The sequence below is a fragment of the Anolis carolinensis genome, chromosome 1 (assembly GCF_035594765.1).
Source record: "Anolis carolinensis isolate JA03-04 chromosome 1, rAnoCar3.1.pri, whole genome shotgun sequence".
NCBI classification, from domain to species: Eukaryota; Metazoa; Chordata; class Lepidosauria; order Squamata; family Dactyloidae; genus Anolis; species Anolis carolinensis.
In genome coordinates, this window is record NC_085841.1 from 186,274,621 (window position 1) to 186,290,141 (window position 15,521).

A 15,521-nucleotide genomic window follows, 5' to 3' on the forward strand; every position below is an offset into this window, starting at 1 on the left:
TCTGAAAACAAGATACCAAGGATTCTGGGAAGCAACCTAGAAGGCTCAGGAGTGGGGTCAATTGTATACCCAGGAACTGAAGCATGGGGATCTTTGCTTGATGGACGCCCAAACTGTTCTGCAGTTTTCCAGGGTTTGTAAGCTATAAAGTTTCCTCAGGATTTGGATAGGGAGGAGCAGTTAACAGGCCCCTTTCCTCCAGATTTTCCATCCACTTTGTTTATAAGAAGGGCCCCAAATGATATCTCTCTTATTTTCTGTGTTACTTTCATCACACTCCTACTGCAGTTGTATAAGCCTTATGATGGGAATGGCTCTCAAAAAATGGCTCTCATAGAGTTGTAATCTTATATTGATTATGTTCAGCAGGCACGCACACACAGAAACAAGAAAAAAAAACACACTCTCAAATTCCTCTACAAGCTCACCTCCTTGAACTCCCTCCTTACCTACAAGAAGTAGAATCTGCATTGGAGTGGTATACCTTGTTTTGAAAGGACAATGTCGCTATTTGGGATACATTGTAGTCTGGAAGATGGTAGCCACATCTTTCCTTGCTATAGGTTAAATACTGAAAAAAATCTTCAGAATAAAGAGCTGTTGTAATCCCATTATGAGGCCTACCAACTAAGTGCTAAGCGGTATACCATGTGAGGTATGCATATTAGTTCAACAGAATGAGATGCAGTAACTTAGGTCCCATTTACACTGCCACATAATGCCATTTGACACTGTATTAAACAGTCAATGTAGACTCATGTGATGCAGTTTCAACGTGGGGCCTTATTCTTTCAGGCATAAACAGGAGAAATGACATTTTCCCATCTCTAGTACTTTGTGCCAGTACGGCTAACCTAGAGATTTCAACATTTGGCTGCTACATTAACTTTCCCTCTAAAAATAACTGCAGACATATTATGCTGAGGGAATGCAATTTGCGGTGCCAGAATGATACTTCATGCTATGTTTAGACTACTGTGAGTGAATCACTATAAGATTTGGGAGAAATGTTTATCTTTGGAGTTTTCACATCAGTCATGACACTTCGTTCTTAATCCTATAGAGACTTTTCAGGACTTTTGTACCTTTCATTAGTAGCTTCCCTGCTGTAGCATTTGCATTGTCATTATAGCCATTCAGTGCTGCAAAAATCATAGAATCATAGAGTTGGAAGAAACCTCATGGGCCATCCAATCCAACTCCCTGCCAAGAAGCAGGAAATTGCATTCAAAGCACCCCTGACAGATGGCCAAATATTGACTATGGATTTTTAATTGCCCTTTCCCCTGCAGGCTAAGGATTAGATTCCATTACTCATTTTCACATCTTTTTAAAAACTAGAAAATAATTATGTTTTGCAGTAGATCATTGGAAAAATCTGTAAGCAAATAAGTAATTAAAGCTCCTACTGCCTCACATGTAGTAGGAATAGAGTAATCAAGGGGAAATTCTAAATAAATGCTCCAGCTTCACGAAAGGGGAAGTAATAACAGAATCAAAATTTGCAAAGAGAAGACAATTAATTAACAAGGCAAGAGAGTTTCTGAATAAAGTTTAGTTTTGAATAGAAATGTTAGAGGCATCTTGGACCTGAAGTAAAGTGCTGTCAGATAATGTACCACTGTGTTTCATTCCATGTAAAATTCCAGTTTTAATTACTTCTACCTGAGTGCTGAAAAGTAGTGTAATATTGTATTCTGGAAAAGAAATGCCTCGTTCCTGTAAAACGATCTATGTGCAGAAGTCATTTCATTCACATGCATGTTTAACAGAGGTACTCTGCTCAAAAAAGAAATTCTTTCCATTTTGTAGGCCTTAATTTGTATTAGCAGATAGTGGGAAAACATATAGCTACATGTATATTCAAGAATTACCAGGTTTTGGTTATAGTATTTATAAACCATGTCTTGGTCCACAACCACAATTAATCTGAAAATTTAGGGCAGCTTGGCTATGTGCAGAGGTAGGATGTAAGCCGCCTCAAGTCCCTTTGGAGAGAGGGTGCGGGATATAAATAAAGCTTATTATTATTATTATTATTATTATTATTATTATTATTATTATCATCATCATCATCATCATCATCATCATCGTCTGATGAATATATTTGTCTCAAAGATACATTTTATAGAGAAGTCTGCCACAAGTTGGACTCCCAGCCAAGGCTGCATTTTCTATGTGTCAGCATACCGTAAATTTTGGGATGAGAAAGGAAGAATTTTTAGACATGGGCAAATTACACAATTTCATGCATTTTACTTCACATCATTCTGCAATTTTAAAATTATAGTTCTGTTAATCTGTTCTTAATAATTGTACTTTCTGCTCATGAGTTAAAGGAGTATGCAGTAAGAAACCTGTAAGGCCATATTATGATTACTGGATTTATCCAGCTATTGTTTTGATTTTTCAGAGTTTACCACATACATTAAGCCATTTATTCATAGCCACAAAAGATTTGCCTTTATATAAAACAAGGAAGTGAAAATTCCTAGAACTGAATGTACGGTATGTGGTAAACTCTGAAAATGTTGTGCCCAAGACAGACAGTCTTTCATAGTATTAACAGAAGTTCACATGTAGTGAAACTCTCTTGCTTCCTATATAGATTTACATCTAATTTTTCATAACCATCTTGTTTCTAACATTTACAAATTTCCCTTTTCCTTGTACATAATACTGGTTTGTGGACCGCGTAAATGTTGTATTGCAACACACAGAAGATTGAGCTAGTAACATACCGTGTTTCCCCAAAAATAAGACAGTGTCTTATATTAATTTTTGCTCCCAAAGATGCTCTAGGTCTTATTTTCAGGGGATGTCTTATTTTTCCATGAAGAAGAATTCACATTTATTGTTGAACAAAAAAATGAACATTTATTATATACTGTACAGTAGTCATCACAAACCAGCATAACCAGACAAACTGTGAATCCTATCAAGAACATCTTGTTACTACCATTGTTTCCATGTACAACACTCTGGTACGTACATGTACCGATCCTGCATGTTCTGGTGTTCTGTTCAGCAGGCATGCTTCCAAACAAAAACTTTGCTAGGTCTTACTTTTGGGGGAGGCCTTATATTTAGCAATTCAGCAAAACCTCTACAAGGTCTTATTTTCTGGGGATGTCTTATTTTAGGGGAAACAGGGTAGCTAATGGTGAGGAATGCTGGCTTTTGAGAAAATAATAATAATAATAATAATAATAATAATAATAATAATAATAATAATATACTTTATTTGTATTCCGCTCTATCTCCTCGAGGGGACTCAGAGCGAATTACAAGTACATATATGGCAAACATTCAATGCTGTTATACAACTGACAAAGACTGACAGTACATAAACAGGCAAGCCTTTCCTTTTTTTCCCATCTCCAGCATCTGGAGGCTATGCTCGATTCGGCCATGGGGAGGTGCTGTTGCTTCATTCTTCCATGTCAAGAAGCCTTGTTGTGCATGGATGCCTTCCTAATCAAAGTACCGGCATATTTTTCAGGGGTGCCTTTTACCTGCCTGCCAAAGCAGTACCTATTCATCTACTCACATTGCCATTTTTGAAGGGCTAGGTAGAAGCTAGGCTGAGGGCAGGAGCTCATCCTGCCTGCGACTTGAACTGCCAACTTTCCAGTCAGCAAGGCCTTCTGTAACTGGTGGTTTAACCAACTGGTGATATTTAGACTTAAATACATGTTTAAGTCCATAAATGATATTTAACCATGATTTTTCGTGCAGACTAATGAGAAATGAGGATGCAACATGGGTGTTCACATGGGATAAAGGTAAAAGTTTCCCCTGATGTTAAGTCCAGTCATGTCTGACTCTGGGGGTTGGTGCTCATCTCCATTTCTTAGCCGAAGAGCCGGCGTTGTCCGTAGACACCTCCAAGGTCATGTGGCCGGCATGACTGCATGGAGTGCCGCTACCTTCCCGTCAGAGCGGTCCCTATTGATCTACTCACATTTGCATGATTTCGAACTGCTAGGTTGGCAGGAGCTGGAGCTAACAGCGGGCGCTCAAGCCGCTCCTGGGATTTGAACCTGGGACCTTTTGGTCTGCAAGTTCAGCAGCTCAGCGCTTTAACGCACTTCGCCACCGGGGCTCCTTACATGGGATAGTAGATATTAAATCTGAGAGAGAGAATAAATAATGGCAGGAAGACATCAGACTTGGTTGCATATTCTGGTGGGCAAATCTGGTTTTTGCAGTTAATGCTCAAATGATTTTTTTAAAAGAAACGTGAAAGGTGGGCATGTGATCTACATTACAGAGGTCACTGCTCTAGAGAAACAGTCTCTATTTGAAATCTGCCTATTTAATGGTAAAGAAGCATACTAGATTGAGCAGTAACACTAGACTGAGCAGGAACATAGATCATTTGCTTGCAATCTTTGCCTACAATATGGTAAACTGCATTACTTTTCCATTTGAATTACAGTCATTGTTGTAATCATTATCTATCATCTATTTAGTAAAGCACACTTAACATCATTCACCCATGCTCTAACTGCTGGCAGAATGAACCTCCTTGTTCCCTGCAGCTGATGCTCAGAAAGTATGTTGAAAGAGAAGTTATGATCATGGCAGTAGTGTCAAAATTATGACTAAATAGTCATCATGAATCCAGAATTGTTACTAAATCTTCCGTATTCACATTTGCTACTGACTCACGTCTTTGACACTATTGTCATGACTGTAACTCCCCTGCTTTCCCCAGTCATCAGCTGCAGGGAGAGAAGGAGATGCATTCTGCAAGTTTTTGGAGCAAAAAGGTGAATGGGTTGCGCCAGGAGATTGCTGATAGAAAATACAGTACAGGCAATTATTTTTAACTATACTTTCACCACTCTAATAATACTATACACATTTGATATAAATCAGGTACTTACTTTCCATTTTCAGCGGTGATTTCCACTCCATGTGAAATAGAACACTAAAACATGCAGCATAAGGGCCCTTCTGATACATGCCTTAAAATGTAGAAGAAACCAGGATAAAAGGTGTGTGTGGCACACTGATTCAGATTAACAGCTGAAAAACACGTATTAAAAAGGTGAGCTTAAAGCCCGATTTTGCCTGAAAAATGCACCTATTCTCATGACTGTGTATCCCTGCAGTCAAGGAAAACATGTGATTTCATTCCTATACATTGGTGTGGACTGCCTCAGCACATGTGCACCTTTTAAAATCTTGAAACAGCTGATCTGGGGTCTAAACAAATGAAGCCATGAACACACAGGTGGCTAAATGAAAACACAAATGGAAGCAATTACAATGAGAACTCTCTGCAACCATTCCTCTATTCTGATCTTTATGATATTAAACAGAGCTTGAATTTACAGTAAGGTGAGGAGAGATAGTAAGAAATCTGCTTGTGTGTACATTTAGATATCTGTATGAGTGCATATGAAGTCCAGCGCATCTCAGAAAGTCATTTTTTTAAAGTAGTAAACTTCCACCAGATGTCCCTTGTCCATCTTGCGGATTTCTAAAAACTGCTACAAATGAAAGTGTCAGGACAGCGGGGGACCATTTATCGGGACTGACAGGTCTGTCTGTGGACTTGCTATCAGGTCCCGTGTTTTTTTGCCTCACTTATTTGTCCTGCATTTTGACGCTATCCGGAAGCACTCTAAGTGGTGAAAGGATGGTCACAACTTTGTTGGTCCTATCTATAGGTAAGATTGACACATGCATGGGTCTTGATTCCAGACACCAACCAATCTGACTGATTGATGCGAGAACCCTTGGAATGACAGGAAAGAATTAATATGGGCCAATGCCCGATACGTGTGATTTCCTGCTTCTTGGCAGGGCGTTGGACTGGATGGTCCATGAAGTCTCTTCCAACTATACTATTCTATGATTCTATGATTCTCCACATATATGAATCCTTCTTGGGGATCCCTATACATTGCCGATACTCAAGAGATGCTGGAAGTGAAAGTCTGGGATCAAGGAACTGAGCCATCCCCCCACCTTCCACCCCACCAACCCGTGACAAAAAGAATGGACATAAATGAATTGGCAACATGCCATGTATTACATAAACACAAAGTGGAAACCTAGGTGATAGACTGGGTGGGTGAGAAAAACCAAGAAGGCAACTGATGACCATGTGAGTTGGCAGGCCCTTGTATGTTCCCCACTTGACTGGAGTGATGCTTGGACCCAAGTCAGCAAGGTCTAAATTCATTGGCTGGTAGGTCCACCCCAAGGGAGCCCCCGATGACGTAGTGGATTAAAGCCTTGTGACTTGAAGGTTGGGTTGCTGACCTGAAGGCTGCCAGGTTCGAATCCCACCCGGGGAGAGCGCAGATGAGCTCCCTCTATCAGCTCCAGCTCCATGCGGGGACATGAGAGAAGCCTCCCACAAGGATGATAAAAACATCAAAACATCCAGGCATCCCCTGGGCAACGTCCTTCCAGAGGGCCAATTCTCTCACACCAGAAGAGACTCAGGTTGCTCCTGACATGAAAAAAAAAACTTCCTCCCCATGATACATGCCCCTGAAAAGAAGAAACCAGATCACCATGATTTTGGGTGGGGAGCAACCATTAATGTTCTGCTTATCTGTGCACAGCTTCTTTTTAAAAAAAATTATTTTATAATATCTTTATTAGAGATTTTATATATAAGAAATAGAAGAAAAAGGACTATATATTAGTAAAAGATAATATTTTCACATCGAAAGTGGGAGAACACTTGTCATTAGAAAAGTAGGAAAAAGAAGAAAAAACAAACCAAAAAAACCTGTAGACTTCCATCACCCTTTAACTGGTTCTTAGAAAAAAAAATTCTCAAGATCGGTCAAATCCATATCCCCTTCGTCCTCATCAGTTCATAAGATTGTATTAGTTCAGCAAATAGGATCAAGCTTCATTTATTTTAAATAGTTCTTTACCAGGTCCCAATTAGTTTCTTTCTTTGGCAGACCTTGACTTGGAGATAACCAGAAAGTGAGCCTATCCATATTCATCACGTCCATGACTTTATTCAGCCATTCCTCCTTATTTGGGATCTCTTTTTGTCTCCACAGCCTGGCATATGTTATTCCCGCAGCAATAACCAAATAGTTGAACAGAATCTCTTTGTCTTTATCATATTCTGTGTCTAGCATTCCTAGTAAAAAGTACTCAGGTTCTCTTCTGATTTTTATTTTTAATATTGATTGTATAGCTTCATTTATATCTTTCCAGTATTGTTGGGCTTTTGGACAAGACCACCATAGATGAAAAAACGTGCCCGTTTGGTGTTCGCACTTCCAACATTTATCTGAAGTGTTTTTATAACATTTCGATATTTTATAGGGGGTTCTATACCACCTATATTGCCTTTTTAGCCAATTCTCTCGCATGTGCACAGCTTCTTCATCCTCTTTTTTTGGAATCTCCCTCTCTTTCTCTGTGTATGTATTTCTTCTTTTCTGGCTACGTCATCTTCACATGGCACATCTTATTCAAAATTTGTTTGCCTCTTTTCCCATTCTGTTTCTTTAAAATAAGTCAAACCTGTTGCTTGGAAAAAGCAACTGCCATTGAAAGGAGAGGGTTGTTTTTCTGAAAAGCAGTCTTACTAATTAAGATTCTGATAGCTTTCCACATCAAAGTACCAGTGTTTCCATTAGTCTTGGTTAAGGAACGGTTTAAAAATAAAACCCAGAGTGAAACAGGATGTTCTCTAATCTGTCCACTAGGCAAGCACAATATAACACAAACATTTAATAACATTCACATTTTATTTTCAAATGTATTTTTGTTTCCATTAAATGCATTAAAAAGCCTTAAGAGGGCTAATGAAGATCCAGCTTGTTTGTGTTGCAAATTGTTGCTGCCTTGGTGTTCCTAGAAACAGAATTGGAAAAAAAAAGCCTACAATACTTTTTTAAGTCCAGTAACATTCCTGAATGAATTTCACATGCTGGTCTCTTTCACGTGAACATTTATAGCACTTTAAATGCCATGGCCCCATCTCCTGGAATTCTATCATTTGCCATTCTGTAGGCCTATTTCGAATTTTCTGCCAGAGAGTTGTAATGCCTCACCTACTTCAAATCCCAGGATTCAATTGGATGCAGCATGGAGGTTAAAGTGGAAATCAAAGTGCGATAATTGTGTAGCATGAAAGAGTTTTCAGAGACAAGCTATGGATGAGAAACATCACCAAGAAATCCAGGATCCTGGCACTGACGTTCTCCACCCAATACTTGAGGGGTGTATTTTGTTTCCCTGGGAGTGGGTTTGCTTTTGAAGAGGCTGCCAGGTCTTGCAGCACATATTCAGAATATTCAATCATAAATAAATATAGGTAAGAGTGGTATAATGTGTACTCGAAGGCTTTCATGGCCAGAATCACAAGGTTGTTGTGTGTTTTCCAGGCTGTGTGATCATGTTTCAGAAGCATTTTCTCCTGATGTTTCACCCACATCTGTGGCAGGCATCCTCAGAGGTTGCGAAGTATATGACAACCTCTGTGGATGCCTGCCATAGATGTGGGCAAAACATCAGGAGAGAATGCTTCTGGAACATGGCCATACTGCCTGGAAAACACACAACAACCATGTGGAGTTGTATACTTGCCAACATTTCACAGAAGAATATGTGGTTATGTGGCCAAGCAAAATCAGAATGTGGTCAAGTTGGAAGGACGACACACAATATAGGAGAGGCTGCAGCAGTCTGATGCTGCTGAGAAGGGCAAGAGTGCATCTATACCGTATAATTAATGTAGTTTGACACCATTAACTGCAATGACTCAATGCTATGAAATCCATGGAGTTGTAGGTCCCTTCTACACTGCCATATACTGTAATCCATATTATCTGCTGTGAACTGGATCATACGAGTCTACACTGCCATATAATCCAAAACAGATAATCTGGATTTTATATGGCAGTGTAGAAGGGGCCGTAGTTTGATGAGGCAACAACTCTCTTTGGCAGCAAAGGCTCAAGACATTGTCAAACTGCATATCCCAAGATTCCATAGCCTTGAATGATTTATTACAACCCGATATTGCTTGGCCACATGGGCTTCATCTAAGCAATGTTGGAAAGTATGCTGCACATTATGCATGCAAGGATAAGGCATACATGTTTTTGGCCCCCTTCACATATATGGAATAATGACTAGGTGCTATATTTTAGGAACTGACAAAACCACCTCAAGTATTTCTTGCCTATGAAAACCCCATTAAATTCATGGCATCGTGTAAATCAACAGATTCCAAGGAGTAACTGTGGCCCCTTCTACACACCTATATAAAATCCAGATTGCTTTGAACAGGATTATATGGCAGTATAGACTCAGATAAACCAGTTCAAAGCAGATAATGTGGTTTATCTGCCTTGATATTCTGGATTATATGGCAATGTAGAAGGGCCCTGTGTTAACTTGCTGCAGAAAAAATAACAGAGGAACAAATTATAAGATATAATTGTTGCTGATTTTAGCATTGATGGATTTTATATAGCAGTGTAGAAGGGACCTCTGTTACATGAAAATATCTGGATGGGTCTCCATGCATCTCCCTATGCTCAAACTGGGTGGAAATGGTGTGTTAGGTTCACTGCATTGCCTACAAGGCGAATTTTGTGGGGTAGCATTGGGAAATGCAGCTATGGATACATATTTATGCAATACATGTATGTTTCTTGATGTGGCATTTTGGCTAATTTTTATTATGCTGAAATCTGTTTCAAGGCTCTTTATTGTTTTTGTGTGAAATAGAATGGTGTTTCTTTTGAGAAAGCTGTACTATATATAAAATACAACTTGCTCTTTCAAAATGACTTTGGTCCTCCATTTCTCACCTCAGCATATGTATTTTTTCTTATTGGCATTTCATGGTGCTTATCGAAAACTGATTGCCCTTCTTTTAAGTCCCTCCAGCAACAACAATGACAATGGAACAAAGTCCCTTGCATGTAGTGGTGAGCCAAAACGCGGAGATAAGCTGTAACTACACATCCCAGAAAGAGTTAAATTTACTCAAAATCTCGCTGCTTAAAGGGGTGGAAAAAAGAGTCCATGTCTGCTCATATTCCTGGAACACAACATCAAATGCAACAAAAACAGAAAGAGACTTTAACTGCTGGGTGGATTTTGCCAAAAAACAAAACAAAACAACTTTCCACCTCCAGAATTTACACGTCAATCAGACGGACATTTATATCTGCAAAATTGAGGACTTATACCCACCACCATATGAAGCCAGTGTAAGCCATAACGGGACTTTAATTCACGTGAAAGGTAAAAACATGGAAATAGTTTCTTGCTAGTCCTATCTGGGTATATTTCCATTGGGACATATCTTTACCAGTTGTTAAACTGTCCTTCAACAGCAGCCAATTTGCCCAAGTAGTAGAACCTTTAACACTAGCCAATGAACTGGAGAACAGAAGAGAGTTTGTGTAATTATACTTATTTTCTATTTATTGCATTTTCTCTATCCATTTTCCCCTCCACTCATTTTAAGTCCAGAAGAGATTTTTTTAAAGTAAGTGAACAGAAAGTGACTTCATTCAAAGTCTTTCTTGGGTTTAAAACAGCTCCAAGGGTGGAAGGTTGGGGACAGATACTCTTATACATGATGAAAGTGCCCCTACCCACACAGAGGCAATTGGGAGCAAATATTTTTATATTTGGTACTGTTGGAGGTCTGGGTGGAGGACACAAGGGGGTGCTAGAGAGAGAAGAATAGTCCATTTTACGGGGTGGGGGGGGGGGGAGTTGAAGGAAGAAAACAATTTTCCCCATCTTCACTGGTTATGCCCTTTCCCAACTTCCCATGCCATAAACAAGGGCTGTTTCCACGATGGGGACATGGGTGGAGGGAATAATAGGAAAACAGGGCAAAATAATTTTCCATTTCCAACCCACCCTCCATTCTCATAAAATGGACTATCCTTCTCTCTCTATCATCCCCTTATGTCCTCTGCCCAGATAACAGAACAGTACTTTATATTTTTATAATTTTTGCAGGTAGGTGTAACATAATGGTATGATCCTTCGAGGTCTCTTGAAATTTAATGTGTCCGCTCTCCCCTCCCCAGCCTTTGAGAGTTGCCAAGACAGAACTTCCCATGAGCAGCAGGAAAGTGGGAGAAAGCGGGAGAGAGCAGGAGAAAGTGGAGGGAACCATCTTACCCAATTCCGTTCCGCCTTTTCCTGTCTTCTTGGATGGCCAGTCACCCCATGTCCTTTCTGCAATGAGATCTATCTTTCCCCCACTTTCCCCTGCTTTCTGCTGTTTGGAGTTGGGTAATATCCGACTTCTGAAGACAGCTTTCAGGCTCCATTTCCATGTGCTGTGAAAACAGAGTCCCACCAGAAGTGCCCTTACATTGTCTGATGACCTCCAGGGGACTTTCATGGGGATCAGTTTCTGAAGTGCATGGAAATGGAGCCATAAAGCCATGGGATGAAATCCATAATCTGATCTAGTCAAGTCTCTTCTTTGTAATGTTTGGCTGGTACAAGCCTATAACTTCTTTGAGTAGAACAAGATGCCTTATGTATCAGGTGACCTATGCATTAAACATGCTTGAACTGACTTCTTTTATTTTGAAGGATGAATACCATATTTTAAATACCTTGGCCCAGAAACTGTTCCTAAGGATCCAACCAGAGCTTGGAAAAAGTATTTATCATGTCCTGAATCCTTTAGTTACGCTAGTTGAGGGATTGTGTCTGTTGCAGGCTAAAAATCTAATATAGTATATTCAAGATCTGTTCCTGATTCAGATTAGATCTTTCTGCCAGCTATCAAATGAAAAATGTGTTTCACCACTGTTGAGTAGCCCAGTATCCAACCAGGGTCTGCATCTCCTTTTCCTTCAAAATAAATGTGGCTCTCTTAGGGATGCTCTGTACACAGCATGAGGATTATCGCCTATAATTTACTTATTTGTGGTCATGGTTTTGGCAGGTGTTTCTGAAGTCCCGGTATGTCAGTGCCACCAACATGGATTGGAATACATGCTGATGATAGCAGCAATCATCATCTTTATTGTCTACAGTGTAACAGTAACGGCAGCTTGTTACTATTGCTGGGTAAGGATCCAATTTCTAGGTACACTGCATTTTAGCAATGCTTACATGATGTGGGATATTCAAAATATAATCTAAGGGAAAGCCAGATCCTTCTTTTTTCCCCTTAACGTTCTGGGTCATCTGTCAAGTTATGACCTCTTCTGCCATAGTAAGTGAAGAGCTGGCCTTTTCCTTCCATGTGAGTGTGTGGGGAACCTGCAATTTGTTGTGTGTCACTGAACTTCAATTCCTATTAGCCCCCACAAGCATAGCACCATTCAGAAATGAGGAATATCTGAAGGGTTACAGGTTCTTTTTCTTGTTCACTGCCAACCTTATTTAATCTACTACTTGCTAGATGTGTTGGATTCTGAGTGTTGTAGCCTAGCCTACCTGAATGGCATCAGGCTGGGAAAAGCTGCTCTTGCTTAGGCCATCTTTTAACTTTGTGCTGCCTTTATATGGTGGCAGTGGTACAATGGGTTAAACCTTTGTGCTGGCTGAACTGCTCACCTGAAGGTTGGGTTGCTGACCTGAAGTTTGCTGGTTCAAATCTGCAAGACAAGGTGAGCTCCCATCTGCCAGCTCTAGCTTGCGGGGACATAAGAGAAGTCTCCCAGCAGGTTGGTAACACATCCAGGTGTCCCCTGGGTAATGTCTCTGTAGATGGCCATTTCTCTCACACCAAAGTGACTTGCTCAAGTTGTTTCTGACATGATAAAAATCTGGTTTGATAGTAGGAGGATTGGCAGCTTTATGACTTTTGATGTAGGGATCGATCACACCCCTCATTCTGGATGTGGGACTGATGACTTGCATTTTAAATCTGAATGATGAATGAGAAATCTGAATTTTGCAGATAGGTGGCAGAAAGGTGGTATTGGTATGCCAGTGCTTCAGACCAACAGATACCTCTAGACTAGCACTGTTGGTTAAAAATATGTTAATAAACAAAAGTAACAGAAGTGCTATAAACCCCCCAGTTGGTTTCTATTTCAGGATAAATGGCAACATACAGAACTCTCTGGTTGGGTCCTCCCCTAGTGAGTTAGTGCAGCAAAAGTAATAGAAGTGCTATAAACCCACCATTTCAGGATAAATGGCAATGTACAGAGCTCTCTGATTGAGTCCTCCCTAGTGAGCCACTCAGACGGGAGATTTTTGAAACAGAAATTAAAGGGTGCAGGTAGATCCATGCCTGGGCATTTTTCTTTAATAGAATATTTGGTACCAGAGGCAGAAATAACATGGAACGATGAAGGGTAGGTTTTTGCATTGCAGAAAATAATCAGTTCAAAATGTTGCAACATTTCTTTATCCAAAACTAACAATATGCTCCTGTGAAATGAAACAACTAAAGTAAGTCTTACATACATGAACGAAAACATTTTTGCGCCTTCTAGAGATCATTTGAAAGATTTTTCCCAGATGTATCCAGGGATTTATTTTCGTTCACCAGCCTCCCGTTTTCTTATTATTTCCATTTCAGTGTCCAGACTTATAGAACTATGCCAGGTGCTGCTTGTAGGGCAGGGTTATCTACTTCTCCTCTTCTCTCTGTGTTGTTGTTGATGCAAGCCCAATAAGGGATTTAGAAAGCAACTGTTGATTATCCTGCCTCTTCTAGGCACACACAGTAGGGTCAGTGACAGCAGAAATGTATTCTTTCCCAGCTCAAGTTTTTATTGCACTACTTACTGAAGACACATTACTTCAGACTGCCACTGAAAGTCTGTATTTTCCAGCCTTTCTCCACTATTTTCCCAAAAATCCCCTTTTTGTAACATCCCAATATCCCAGATACACAAACAACTGGCTACACATCTGCTTTCCATACTTTAGGGCAATGGTTCTCAAGCTGGGGTCCCCAGATGTTTTTGGCCTTCAACTCCCTAACAGCTGGTAAACTGGCTGGGATTTCTGGGAGTTGTAGGCCAAAAATATCTGGGGACCCCAGGTTGAGAACCTCTGCTTTAGTGTATTATGAGAAGGGGTGGAATCTCATGCATCTCCTACAGAGAGTTGTTGTGGTGTGTCTGAATCAAGAGTCCATTGCTAACCAAATAGGATGCCCTTCTTGTCTATACAATCCCCAGAAATATGGAAAGAGAATGCAAAGGTCTTTGGCTATTCCTAGTAATGTGGTCATATTCATCACCCAGAGAATCTTCCCCCTTCCCATGTTTTCCCATGTTATAGCGGAAAGCGAAGAAGAATAGGATTGTTCGGAATGACTATTTCAACATGACACCTTGGCAGAGTAATGGCGTAAAGAAGAGGCAACTTCCCCAGAGTGTCCCAGCAAGGAACTACACTGCCTATCGATCGTGGGAGCCATGATGCATGCGTGACACACTTGTCCTCTTCCTCCCATGGGGAATGCAGCAGTACATTCTGCCTTTTGTTGTATGGGAACTGATGGATCATATCAGGTGACAGATACTAGCAAGAGAAAAAGAATATTCAGTAGCACAAAGAATTAAAACTACATGTTAACTTTCACATTAATGACAGAAAAGAAAGAAGAAGATTTAGAACTGGGTTGTAAATAGTCACATAGGCCTGTCATTCGTTTTATCGAAGCACTGCCTTGTGATCTCCACAGACAATATTTAAATTGTAATCAAACTGTAGCAAATCTACCACACAAAAATCATAGATATTTGTTGTTTTTTTATGCCAAAAGGGGAAATGCTGAATTTACAGTTCAAAACATGTGTGGAACAGATCAGAAACATCTTACTTATTTGGCCCCATGAAGAACTTCATGCTATTTTAAATGAAGTGTGTGATTAGCAGGATATAGCTTTGCCATGTAACTCTGTAGAGAGTACAATTTTTTTCATGGTGAATTAATTCCATATACTCGTAAAACAATCAATCTGTAAGTGGTTTCTGGAGGGGCCTTGAAGGGAAGGGTGGAATGTACATCCATATGAGAAAAACTCTTGAAATTTATAGACTCATCAACATTTGAAAAAAAGTTCTAGATGAAGATGCAGACAAAGAAAATCCTCAGCAATGAGAGGAGAGCTATTAATTCCATGACAATCAAAGTAGTTCCCAATTAAATCTGTAAGATCTCACAGTGGGATGTACTTTCATTTTTTTGACATTAGGTGCAATCTTGACACTGAAATGATAGCAAACACATGGCTTAGGATTAACAACCAATGTTTATATTTCTGTACCAGATCAGCTAAGTTCTAACCTAACACTGTTTTGTTCTGTTGCATTAATCTTGTCATTCACGTATTAAAGAAAATCCAAGCTATAATTTATCACTATTGTATTACTGTGATTGCTTTTGCACACATACTTACTTGGACAACTTTACCAAAGTGGATCAACTCAGGTTGACTGGATGCTTCATAAAGAAATCAAACATGGTCTTACCCCGTATGGAAATGAAGGAGAAGGTGCAGTGGGACAACACATCGCAAGACATGTGGGATGTGCCACTACCCCAGATTGTAATCAGAATG

General features: G+C 39.9%; 1 protein-coding gene across 5 annotated transcripts in view; it reads left to right on the forward strand.

The window, feature by feature from the left end:
• cd28 (CD28 molecule) overlaps positions 1 to 15,317 on the forward strand; it is a 114,179-nt gene extending 98,862 nt beyond the window's left edge. For 3 of the 5 annotated variants that reach the window (XM_062962246.1, XM_062962262.1, XM_003223536.4), the window contains 3 exons: positions 9,886 to 10,254; positions 11,933 to 12,057; positions 14,236 to 15,317. In XM_062962246.1, the coding sequence (XP_062818316.1) occupies positions 9,886 to 10,254; positions 11,933 to 12,057; positions 14,236 to 14,376 (635 nt within the window). In that variant the 3' untranslated portion in view covers positions 14,377 to 15,317. The remainder of the gene's footprint in view (positions 1 to 9,885; positions 10,255 to 11,932; positions 12,058 to 14,235) is intronic. The other 2 variants (XM_062962268.1, XM_008114951.3) reach the window with 1 other exon arrangement.
• The last annotated feature ends 204 nt before the right edge of the window (positions 15,318 to 15,521 follow it).